Here is a 12,655-nt window from a genome sequence, read left to right as displayed (position 1 = left end):
CTGGAACCAGGAATAGGTACTCGGGCTTTATCACAGCATGATAATATCCAAACTAGAAATCAAAAATCCCCCTGCCCTAACTCTTTGTATTTAATGTCTGCAGAGTGCGCACCTTGTTAAGATCTCTAAAGCAAATTGTGATTTGTGAAATTGGGCTATGCAAGTAAACACTTTAATGATCGTTGGCTAAATACTCATGAAAGCAATCGTGTCGTCCTTCCCGACTAGTGATTAAATTGTCGAAGGTTACCAGCAGATGTCCCCCTTGTTACCAAATTCCTTAGTCTAAAAACATGACCAATTCTGACTTTTATTAGCCATTTCCTGCCTACAAAGTGGATAAATCAATGTGCCATAGCCGAATTAATCATTGTGTTTGCAACAGTGTGCAATGTAATCATTAACAGCTAAAAATATCATAATGACATATTAGCCTCCTGGGCAGAGTCTACAGGAGCTTTCTAAGACCCTCCATTTCCAAACATTAACAGCCTCCATTTTTGAAAAAATTAACATGTAACACCATTCATTTTCATAAATTTACAATGTTTATTTATGTTAACATGGTACTTTCAAATCATACAAACTGAGTGTGAAAAAAGCCATGAGAGGAAACTCATACAAATGGAAACTTTTTGAAGCATTGGTTTTACGGATATTTTTAACTTGAGGCAATAAACACACATTGTCATATAAAAAGTTTATCCAATATAACATTGTATTGTTTTCTTTTTAATAATTATTATTTTATGGACCATGTGTAGGTGCTATTGCCATTACTACCCCGCCCCACCCCTTATATTACATTACATTCTGGAGCTTCTAACACATTTTTGGTCAGTGGTTGCTTTTTGTATCCTACATTAATTCAAGTTCTCAAGACAAATGCATCAGTGATATTTTTAAATCAAGAAATGAAATTTTTTTGGGATCAGTTTCACTAATAAAAAAAAGTGAGGGAAACTGAATATTATGTTTGTCTTATTAATTTTGCTGTGCAATGTGGACAATTAAAAATCAACATATGACTTTTCTTGGTTTCTCGTTTATACCAAAATATTTTGGAATAAAAATGAATAATATATACTTTGTGAGTGTGTGGATATGCTTTGGAAACAGAACTGCATTTACAGTATGTCTGTCTTCAGTGCAAATGGGTATGGAAATTCCCACTTTGGATTTTAATATCTAAATGTGACGGACAAACTTTGTTGAGCCCTGGAATTTGTACAGACCACACTCTTTTCCATCTAAACAGATTTTCACACAAAATGTTACAAAACAGTTAAAAACAATCATTCATAGCACATGAAGGTAAGAATTCTTCAAACACCCACACACTGAGTCTTAATACAAAAATCCTTCTCATTTAAGGGATAAAATATTCCAATGAAGAACCCTATCAGACCAATAATGGCACAATGTCATAAAATGTATTCATTTTAGTAACTGCAATGCAGTGGTACAGCAGAGACACTCAGAAGCCTTGAGTAGAGATAAAACGCAAGCAGCTGCCTTAGTGTTGATTATGTTTTAAAAATTCTTCAGACTCTGGTTTTACCATTGGGTCCCTATTGTTCTAATATGGAGAAACGTTGCTACTTTACATCTCATGAAATATCCCCTTTTGTCTTTACATATGTAGGGACCAGCCAACCAAAGCTGAGCAGAGTGGCTGCTGATGGAGTGGATATAGAGGAAAGTATATCAGCAAAGCGGGCTGGGTTTTCCCAGGATTCTGTGTAGCTCTGGAGACATGAGGAAAGGTTTTTCTGCACTACCATCATTCCTCTCCAAGTCATCACCTGGTTGGCCCGATAAATGGGTGGATGGATCGAGAGAAAGAAGGGATGAATGAAGGAAAAGATGGACAGAATTGGGGAGAATCAATGGTTGAGATTGAGGTCCAATGTCACGTGAAGATATAAGGAGGGGAGGAAGAAGAGCAGGACATCAGGGTGATTATAAATGAAGAGGAGACAAGAAGAGAAGCAGAGGTTAGTGCTTTAAGCAGCTTTGTGTAAACCTAAAAGTAGAGTAGGAGCCAGAGCTTTCAGCTATCAAGCTTCTCTCCTGTAATATCGTCTCCCACTTTCAGTTCGGGAGGCAACCACGATCCGTACGTTTAAGAGTCGGCTTAAAACCTTCCTTTACAATAAAGCTTATAGTTAGAGGCGGTCCAGGTTTGTCTTAGACATGCTACTAGCTATGCTGCTACAGTTAGGTCCATAAATATTTGGACATTGACACAATTTTCATCATTTTGGCTCTGTAAACCACCACAATGGATTTGAAATGAAACAATCAAGATGTGCGTTAAGTGCAGACTTTCAGCTTTAATTTGATGGTATTTACATCCAAATCAGGTGAACAGTGTAGGAATTATAACACATTTTATATGTGGCACCCCCTTTTTAAGGGACCAAAAGTAATTGGACAAACTAATATAATCATAAATGTAATTGTCACTTTTAATACTTGGTTGCAAATCCTTTGCAGTCAATGACAGCCTGAAGTCTGGAACCCATAGACATCACCAGACGCTGGGTTTCGTCCCTGGTGATACTCTGCCAGGCCTCTACTGCAACTTTCTTCAGTTCCTGCTTGTTCTTGGGGCGTTTTCCCTTCAGTTTTGTCTTCAGCAAGTGAAATGCATGCTCAATTGGATTCAGGTCAGGTGATTGACTTGGCCATTGCAGAACATTCCACTTCTTTGCCTTAAAAAACTCTTTGGTTGCTTTCGCAGTATGCTTTGGGTCATTGTCCATCTGCACCGTGAAGCGACGTCCAATGAGTTCTGAAGCATTTGGCTGAATATGAGCAGATAATATTTCCCGAAACACTTCAGAATTCATCCTACTGCTTTTGTCGGCAGTCACATCATCAATAAATACAAGGGAACCAGTTCCATTGGCAGCCATACATGCCCACGCCATAACACTACCTCCACCATGCTTCACTGATGAGGTGGTATGCTTTGGATCCTGAGCAGTTCCTTCCCTTCTCCATACTCTTCTCTTCCCATCATTCTGGTACAAGTTGATCTTTGTCTCATCTGTCCATAGGATGTTGTTCCAGAACTGTACAGCCACTTTTAGATGTTTTTTGTCAAACTCTAATCTGGTCTTCCTGTTTTTGAGGCTCACCAATGGTTTACATCTTGCGGTGAACCCTCTGTATTTACTCTGGTGAAGTCTTCTCTTGATTGTTGACTTTGACACAGACACACCTACCTCCTGGAGAGTGTTCTTGATCTGGCCAACTGTTGCGAAGGGGTTTTTCTTCACCAGGGAAATAATTCTTCTGTCATCCACCACAGTTGTTTTCCGTGGTCTTCCGGGTCTTTTGGTGTTGCTGAGCTCACCAGTGCGTTCTTTCTTTTTAAGAATGTACCAAACAGTTGATTTGGCCAAACCTAATGTTTTTGCTATCTCTCTGATGGGTTTGTTTAGATTTTTCAGCCTAATGATTGCTTGCTTTACTGATAGTGACAGCTCTTTGGACTTCATATTAAGAGTTGACAGCAACAGATTCCAAACACAAATACCTCACTTGAAACGAACTCTGGGCCTTTTATCTGCTCCTTGTCAATGAAATAACGAGGGAATAACACACACCTGGCCATGGAACAGCTGGGCAGCCAATTGTCCAATTACTTTTGGTCCCTTAAAAAGGGGGTGCCACATATAAAATGTGTTGTAATTCCTACACCGAACGAAAGTCTTCACTTAAAGTACATCTTGATTGTTTCATTCAAAATCCATTGTGGTGGTGTACAGAGCCAAAATGATGAAAATTTTGTCAATGTCCAAATATTTATGGACCTAACTGTATAGGTCTAGAATGTCGGGGGACACAGGGCACATGGAGCTTCTCTTCCCAGCTTCTCCTTCCTCTTCTCCATCCTTATCACATCAAAGAAATTCATATCTCATTAATACATGTTACGGACTTGAATTCTTCCCCGGAGTCCCTTTGCCCTATCATCCCCACATCCAGGGACGCAGCTGCGGCCACATCGTGGATTATGATCTGTGGATCGCATATCAGAGTTCGTAATGGTGGATCCAGTATGGCGGATTCTGTATCATGCTGGCTGATTGTGATAATAATGGCGGATCCTGTATCGTGTTGCCATCTGATACTGATGGTGGACCATGATCGAGGTGGCAGCCGATGGTGGATCCTGATCGCGGCGGTGGACAATGACTACGGACTATATTGGCATCTGATCTTGATGGGGGATCATGATCTTGGTGGCTGCTGACCATAGATTATGATTACAACAAGACTGCTTGATATAAAATATTTCTCCTCAGATACTGACAATTGCTGACAATAATGCTACATTAATTTACCTTCCATTATGCTACAAAGTGGTAATTCGAGTTAAGGGCAGAGGATGTCACACCTTGTTAAAGCCATATGAGACAAATTGTGATTTGTGAATATGAGCTATATAAATACAATTTGATTGATTAATTGATTGATTATTTATGACCATATTGACCTCGTCATCTACCTGCATAATCTTGTCGGTATTAGTATGTTGTAGTATTTTGTAGTATGTTGTTCCAAACTCTATTCCTCTGAAAACGTAGATGTAGTGGTATAGAAACTGGTTCTATTGGTATTATTAATATTGTGCCATTTTAACCAAAGGAAAATTTTAATCCAGTTTGTTTTCATTTCACAGTAGCCCAATATGAATAATTATAGTTATGTTCTGTAGTAGGAAACATAATGACAGTTTTGTACTTACAGAAGCAGAGGAAGAGTGTGTCCACACACATGGCATAGACACTGAAGAATCCATGAGCAATCAGGTAGGCACCCATGACCACAGTCTGATGTGAGAGGTATACTTTAGAGAAGCTACAAAAGAACACAAAATCTAACCCAGACACTGTTGGGTGTTGTTTTTACACACATCTTAAGACTGACCTAGTAGGTTCCTTTATGTGGTTAAAACCATTGTTTTGAATTTAGGAGGACCAACCAAAATGTCCTCACAAGTTAAAATGGCCTAACAGGATTAAGACTTGGTTTTAGGGTTCATCTTGTAATTAGCTTTAGATTAGGGTTTAAACATTTATTAGAGAGAGAGACTGACCAGCAGGGGGATCCAATAGTAGTTGAGATGGGGTACTTCTTCCTGGATAACAGGGATCTTCATAGTGAAGAAGAAGAAGGAAATGACACCTGTAAAAAACACACACGCGCGAGTTGCAGGTATAACACATCATCACTGGCAACTGACTGTTGAAAATGGTGCCATAGACAGTGTAAGACTTCACTTACCAACTCCTCCTGCTACCAGCAATTTGCCCAGAAACAACAGGAAGTCTGCCACTCTGTCTAAAACTGCAACCCTTTAGGGGGAGTGAGATATTTCAGCATGACCACTCGTCTAGCACATGATCCACACAGTGAAAATCAGCACAGACATGACCCTGCTTATAGTCTGAAATATAGGGCCCATATTGTGTAAAATACATTTTCAGGGGGTTTTAACTATCCATAATTACATGAAGGGGGTCAGTTGCTTGGTAACCTCAAAGCAGGTTTCGAATTATCTTTTTGTCTCTAAGGGGGTCTCTATGTCATAAAAAAGTTGGCGCACCATGCACATAGCCTACCAAGGCTAAACAATGAAATAGCCTAGGCGCGAGCAGCACTTTTGCGCACGGTAGGCATAGGCTGTATATAACTTGACACACGCACACAACAGACAGACACATTTTTGTACAGAAATTGATTTATTTTAATTAATTTCAATATATTATTGATTGTAATGGTCCATATGTAGCCCTATAGTCAATTGCCTGTTAAGACTCGGCTTTTACCTGAGTTCACTTTAAACCACCTGAATAATGTCTACTAATGGAAATGAGTGGAGTCCATAACACATTGTCAACTATTTACAAATAATTGATTTAACCAAAGCAGTCATGTAGCTGAAATAATAATGATTCGTTACCGGAAATAAGATCTAGTTATGTTTAGGCTATTTAAACTATATTTAGTCCCTGTATAACAAACTCAATGGATATGGGCACTAGGCCAATAAGGACAATAGCAATCTCCCTTATCAATTAACTGCATAAAACAGCACTTCACATTTAAAACTGAATCATCAATATGGGAGCTAATAATAGGCCACACAGAATAGTAACTGTCACAAAACTATCCCTAGTAAAACATAAACTTTGTGTTCACATGAAATTACAGTCATCTGTTACAAGCAAGAACATCATACAGGTATAAAAGAAAATACAAAAGCCGGCACTGGAAAGGCACAAATAAAACTATCAGTTCAACCCCCCGTTGCAGGCCTGTTAACTGGGTTCTTTGGCGCCCAATAAGGGCTACTCACGACCACCTGGTTTGTGGCGCGTGCACCGATAATATTGACTTCAGTAGGTCCGCTAGCATCCACACGTAGCTAACCGGCAATCGTTCCTGGCCAACTGGTCGTCCCACGTAGCTGAATGGAAGTGCTAGCGTTCCAGGTAGCTAGCGGCGCTATTCAGTGGCGTAGCTCCCACGTAGGCTGCCTCAAAGGAACCACAAGCGTCCGGGTTGCTCGGGTGCTATTTGAGCAGCACGTTATCTTGCTAGATGACGGCGGTACACCTCCGCTAAATCAGCTAGCACTGTATACGTGCACAAGGCTGAGCAAGCTAGATATCTCCAAACAAACGGAACATAAAATACTGTGCCCTTTCGCGAGCTGAATGAAAACAAAAAACTCCTAGGTACAAAACTTAAAGTGGCGTCATCTTCTTAATACTGTTGTAGTATCCTTATTAATGTCCCTCTTTTACTTCACTGTTACTTCAACTCAGTCGGTCTCCTTTCTCGTCTCTTTTTCTCTCTGTGCTCTCCCGTGTGTTTGTTTAGATCCCGCCTCTCAACCAATAGGGAGTCACTATTATTGAGTGATGGTCATTACTAGGGATGAGCGAGTACAGCATTATCTGTATCTGTATCTGTATCTGTTAACCATATCAATTATCTGTATCCGTATCCGTACTCGGAGTGGGCGGGGCCTAACCCGGAAGTGGGTGTGATTTAACCCGGAAGTGGGTCGGGTTGTCTTGAAATGGGCGGGGCTTTAACCAGTATGTTATTTTAAGCATGCAATTGATATGGGTTGATCAGAAATTGTTATATTTATTGCTGATTAGAAAACTATTACAGGACAGCATCAGCATTGAGCTTCAGATCAATGATTTTGATCACAATAGCAAACGAACTATTTACAGAACAAGTTTTGTAACAATGAATACAACACATGCTGTTGCAATTATGAAGTGAAATGTAATAACAAGTGTTTTCATACTCAACATAACTTTCTTTTTTAACTTTGAATTTTTTTAAATTTATTTCCACACCAGGTGTGTGTGTGTGTGTGTATGTGTGTGTGTGTGTGTGTGTGTGTGTGTGTGTGTGTGTGTAAGTGAGTAAGAGAGAGACAGAGAGAGAGAGGGGGAGTGTGTGTGTGTGTGTGTAGCTTAATTTGTAATATTTTTTATACCACTACTACCTAGAACTTGTCAGACACTCAGTGCGTGGAGTAAAATAAAACTGGTGTTGGGCCAGAGCCCAGCGGGGGGCCACCAGACACTGAAGCCGAGAGGAACAAAGGGTTGTTAAACTTTGGGCGGGAAACATCCTCCTGCAGGCTCAAGAATCTCCCCCTGGTGGTGGAGAAATGTCCTGGGGTTTTCCCAGAAACCCCCGCTCAGTTCCAAGCCCCGCCCACTCAGATCCATTTCTGACACTCAATTGGCTTAAAGCCAGCATCATCCTATGACCAACTCCTCAAGGAGGAGGACCTCTCAGGTAGAACAAAACCACTGAGACCCCAAACATCGCAGCCATTTTTACCCTGCTCTGAAGACAACACCAGGCCCCCTTCGGGGCCTCCCAGCTGATTTAGTGGCTAAAGGGGGCAACCAGAGTTATTTTCTTTCATTTCTTTCATTGTCTTTTATCTCAGTCGACGTTTTTATTTTCAAAAGGACTTTTGCTCTTTTAACTTGAAAAGACCAAACAGGAAATTGCACACGGAACAATCTCAGACTCAGTTCCACTTTCCCCACGGACTTTAGTTTCCTTTTCCCAACGATCTACAAACGGCTTCCACAGCCGTCCCCTGCAGAAGCGCGAGATTCATTCCGCTGAGGAGCACGAGCTCCACATCCCTGAAGAAGAAGGACGACGTTCATCCCATCGAAGCAGCACGAGCAAATCCGCTGTTTGTCCGGTCCAGCGGCCGAAGACCGCTTGAGAGACCACGTGATTCACTGGCCCGACGCGCACGCACACCGCGAGGGTGGTACAGTAAGAGGCTTTATTGTCTGGGCAGATGTTAATCTAATACGTAGCGTATTGTTGTAATACTTGAACGTATTTGTTTTGTATGAGACCGCCGAGTCTCTAATGTTTAGCGGCGATTCGCCACTTCCGGTTTCCGGTTACGGCCTTGTGCCACAGTTTTTAAGCGCCGTGAGCAGCGTCTCCAGCTCATTGTGACCGTTTGAACAATTTTAAAGAGACTTTACCGGTCAAACCTCAGCACACAACGCCACTTGGGTGCTGAGTGGTAAAGTAAATGTAACTTGTCTCTGACGGTGCTTTTAAGAGCTTTGCTCTCTCCCTGTATGCTCTCTCTCTCTCCTTCTAAACCGACCTATACACACATCCGATCTGTATTTAGAATACAGTTCATGTAACATAGCTAAATCTATATTCAGAGAGGCTGGACACATCTGGAAGCCATGCGGCCGAACGCCAAAGCAGAGACAAAGAATTCTCTTTGTCTGAAAATCCCTTGGTGTAATTCATGTGACGACCACCAGTGTGAGCTCCGGCCACATGGTGTCATTAACATAGACTCCATTTTGAATAACGCAAGTTAACCCACCATTTTGAATCTGTTATTGCCACGCCTCCTCTCTCCCTCTCCTCCCATTCTGGCTCTAAATTCATAACGGCTCCGCCATCTTGTTTTGTAGTCAATCCGCCATTTTGAGAGTTTTTAGGCCTTGATTCCACGAATCATGATCGGCCGCCATCTTAGATGTGATGTCACCAAGTGACTGCGTCATCGCCACGCCCTCTTCTTTTTCTCTCTCTCTCTCTCGCTCTCTCACACACCCACACAGACACACCCACACAGACACACATTGATAGACACAGACAGATACACACACAGATACACATAGATGAATACATGTGTTTTTCTAAATTGTGATAAGCGGCTGCTGTTGTTATCTTTGAAATATGGGAGTTTGTTAAAATGATGAATCATTAAATAACACTAACTTTATTTCACATGCATACACATAGACACACACACACAGAGAGACACTTTGACACAGACACACACACACACACACACCGAGACAGACATACATAGGTAGACCGCCGGTTTTACATGTATTTTCTGAATTGTGATAAGTGCTGCTGCTGTGTTTATCTTTGAAATATCGGAGCTTGTTAAAATGATGAATCATTGAATAACATTAACTTTATTTCCCCTTTTTAATAAATGCTTTTGTAATTAAAGTATCTGTAGTCTGTGATTATTTGTGCATATGTATGTGATTGCAGCTGGATTATGATTGCCTGTGCTCGAACTTAGAAGCCTTCACTGTTAATTAAATAATTATTAATATTAAATATTGAGATTATTGATTTGACATTTATCATTATGAGACTGATATTTATAGATTGTATCGTTGGTCCCTGTAACCAGGGTGGTGCCCCGCGACAATAAGCAATGATTACAGATTTGTATTATTCTTAATTGATAATTTTATTGTTTTCATTAATTATTTTAACTATTATTAATGGATAACCGTATCATTTCTAATTAAATGTGTTACATTTCTTAATTAATAGCTTTATCATTTTTGATTATTTTTAAGAAATAATTGTTATTTTAATAATCATATTTCATGATTATTAATAATAAGCCAACGTCAATTCTACTCCTACTATTGCACAACACTGGTTAGAGCCAACTGACGGTTTAAAAAAAGTTTAAACCGTTAAAGTAAAAAAAAAAAAACTGTTTAAAAAAAAAAAAAAAAAAAATCTCCGACAGGCAGAGACGCAACGCGAGTCGCTTTCTACCAGCACCACGTCTGAACGAACCCACGTTTAACAGAACTCTACTGGTTAATAAGTAAGTACAAACTGAAATAAAAACAAACTTCAAGCTGAAGAAACCCTAAACGTTAACGGAAAAGACCCGCGAACCTGAGTGACTGAGAGACAGAGAGCTGTTCTTTGAGTGAGTGAGCAGAGCGGTGTGTGAAGGGGAGGAGCGCTGTGACGCTGTGTGAGGATTTTCATTCAGTCCGAGCACAGATATTGACTCGTATTACTCGTATAATACTCGTGCTCGGCAAAAGTGCTTTATCCGTACCTGATACTCGTTTCAGCCGAGTATCCGGCTCATCTCTAGTCATTACCACCAACTGCTGACCATTTCACCTAACTAGCATGTTAGATTGACTACACTCTACCTATTTTACTTTTTAAACTTATTACTGAAACTATGTAGACAAATGATTGCCCAACCATATCCCCTTGCTTTATCAACAGTTATTTAATTAGCATCTTTACACTTTAGGTATGGCAGACACCTTCAGATATGAGAGACCCCCTCAGATTTTGACTTTGTTGCTTTCATGGGAGCTAGTCCTCACTCTCTGGGAGTTCGGCTCCCTCTGGCTCCCACGTAATTCGAACACTGCCTCAAAGTATGAAAACAGTCATGCCGCTAACTTTTTCACTCAGTCCATTCCAAGAAATATCTTATCGAAACGTCTTGTTTCGTACTTCCTCTCCGTATGATGTCATCATGGAATCGCACTCTGCTCTCAGCCCCACCCAGCCGGTTGCAAATCAATTTAGCTGTCTATCATTACTCTTCGCACTGTTTTTATAGTGTCAGATAACTAATTCAAACAAAACTTATCAAAAACCGACAGAAATCGATTTTGGGAATACTTTATTCGCCATGTTCTTTCATGTCCCATCTGCTAATTAGTACTGCATCCAATCAAGATAATTTGGCTTCCTTATTGGGGAGTTGTCATGTCCATCCATCTTTATATACAGTCTATATTTGGAAGCCACTGCTTGTTTTCATGATCTGAGTTACACATAGAAGGATCACTTATCCTTAACAGCTAAATGTCTCCATACCAGAAACTGAGATAAGTGATCTGATCTCCTTACCTGACCACATTTCTCATCAGTAGGAAGAAGGCCTCTTCGGCTGAGGTACAGAAACTTTTACCATAGATCGCCACCTGGTGGAAAATAAAGAGGAGACAGTTGACAGTTGACAAAATGAACAGTGCATTGGTGCTGTTCATATTACTCATGCCTCAAAATGTTACTTTAACCAGCTCACCATTATATAAGCATTATGGTTCAAGTAGCGGATAAATTTCTCCAGACACCAGAAACAGCATTTCAGACAGCACATTATGAACCGGGAGAGGCTGTTGTCAATACCTGCAAGGATAAAAGCACAGCATCAGTCTAGTGATTGTGGTAGTAGTTATAGAAGTAAGGAAGTAAGGAGAAACTGTGTCGGAGTCTACAGGTCTACATTTTGATTCAAAACCATCCTTGAGAGGATATTTTGCTCCGTCCTCATGATTTGTATGGGCTGTAAGTTAGGGAAATCCTCAGTTCACCATAGAGACCTATAAATATGTGTGTGTGGTTGTGTGGGTTTATATGTGTCTCGGTGATTGTAAACCTTTTAGTTTCTGCTCTAGGTATTCCAGGATGATCCGCAGAAGTTGGACAACGGAAAGAATTAAAGCGCCAAATGCCAGAGACCCTGTGTGATACCTGCAGATAGATATAGGAAGATATTAGAACATTGTTAGACACAAAACTGTTATATCCAGCTATGGATAATATATTAGATATATTTTACATATTTCCATAAAGTTCGAAAGACGATGGTCCTGAGAGAATGTCCTGACCTGACAGCCCTAATGAATGACAGCAAGAGTGGACATGCTGGGATATCCTGAGGCTTCCTCTTGGCCCAATAGTAGTTGGCAAATGTTCCTGCCAGGGTGCATTGCTCCAGGGCCAGAATGAAGTTGACCAGCCAGAGGAAGACAAGTAGGTTGAACAGCTGCAAAAGGAAGAGGTAGCGGTGGTAGGACGTCTCCCCACCATAGAAGGCAAACTGACACTGAGTACCCAGACACAACGCCGATGTGGAGATGTTGGTTCTGTTGAAGGTCTGGCAGAGACGTGAGGGGGAAACACAGGGTAGTCTCAAAGTGAGTGTATGCAATACACATATCAACCATTAATATATTATTAATTAAGTGTGGAGGTTGTGTGTTATCTTAATGTGAACGGTTGTGAAAGACACAGCATATACCTTTCCAGAATGTGTAAATATGAATGTTTTAAAATATAAATTATATCTTTCTTATAGTTTTTTGCAACTTCTTGTCTGATAGAACGACTGACGGAGACAGAACTTTACTGGATACACATTACTTATTAATTATTGTGCAGGAGGTCAATTATATTCACTAAAGAATAATTTAACACATTTTGCCTCTTGTCCTCATGACATCTGTTAAGCAAACTTATT

The 12,655-nt window shown here is 40.5% G+C and overlaps 1 protein-coding gene across 1 annotated transcript in view; it reads right to left on the bottom strand.

Moving 5' to 3' along the window:
* Window positions 1–1,707: 1,707 nt before the first annotated feature.
* LOC128455259 (choline transporter-like protein 5-A) overlaps window positions 1,708–12,655 on the bottom strand; it is a 45,815-nt gene continuing 34,867 nt past the window's right edge. The window contains exons 15-22 of the mRNA XM_053438942.1: window positions 12,024–12,292; window positions 11,792–11,886; window positions 11,438–11,541; window positions 11,260–11,333; window positions 5,302–5,372; window positions 5,114–5,202; window positions 4,763–4,847; window positions 1,708–1,805 (exon numbers count right to left, since the gene is read on the bottom strand). Of these exons, the coding sequence (XP_053294917.1) occupies window positions 1,708–1,805; window positions 4,763–4,847; window positions 5,114–5,202; window positions 5,302–5,372; window positions 11,260–11,333; window positions 11,438–11,541; window positions 11,792–11,886; window positions 12,024–12,292 (885 nt within the window). The remainder of the gene's footprint in view (window positions 1,806–4,762; window positions 4,848–5,113; window positions 5,203–5,301; window positions 5,373–11,259; window positions 11,334–11,437; window positions 11,542–11,791; window positions 11,887–12,023; window positions 12,293–12,655) is intronic.

This window comes from Pleuronectes platessa, chromosome 13 (assembly GCF_947347685.1).
Source record: "Pleuronectes platessa chromosome 13, fPlePla1.1, whole genome shotgun sequence".
NCBI lineage: Eukaryota > Metazoa > Chordata > Actinopteri > Pleuronectiformes > Pleuronectidae > Pleuronectes > Pleuronectes platessa.
This window is presented reverse-complemented; position numbering and strand designations above follow the sequence as displayed.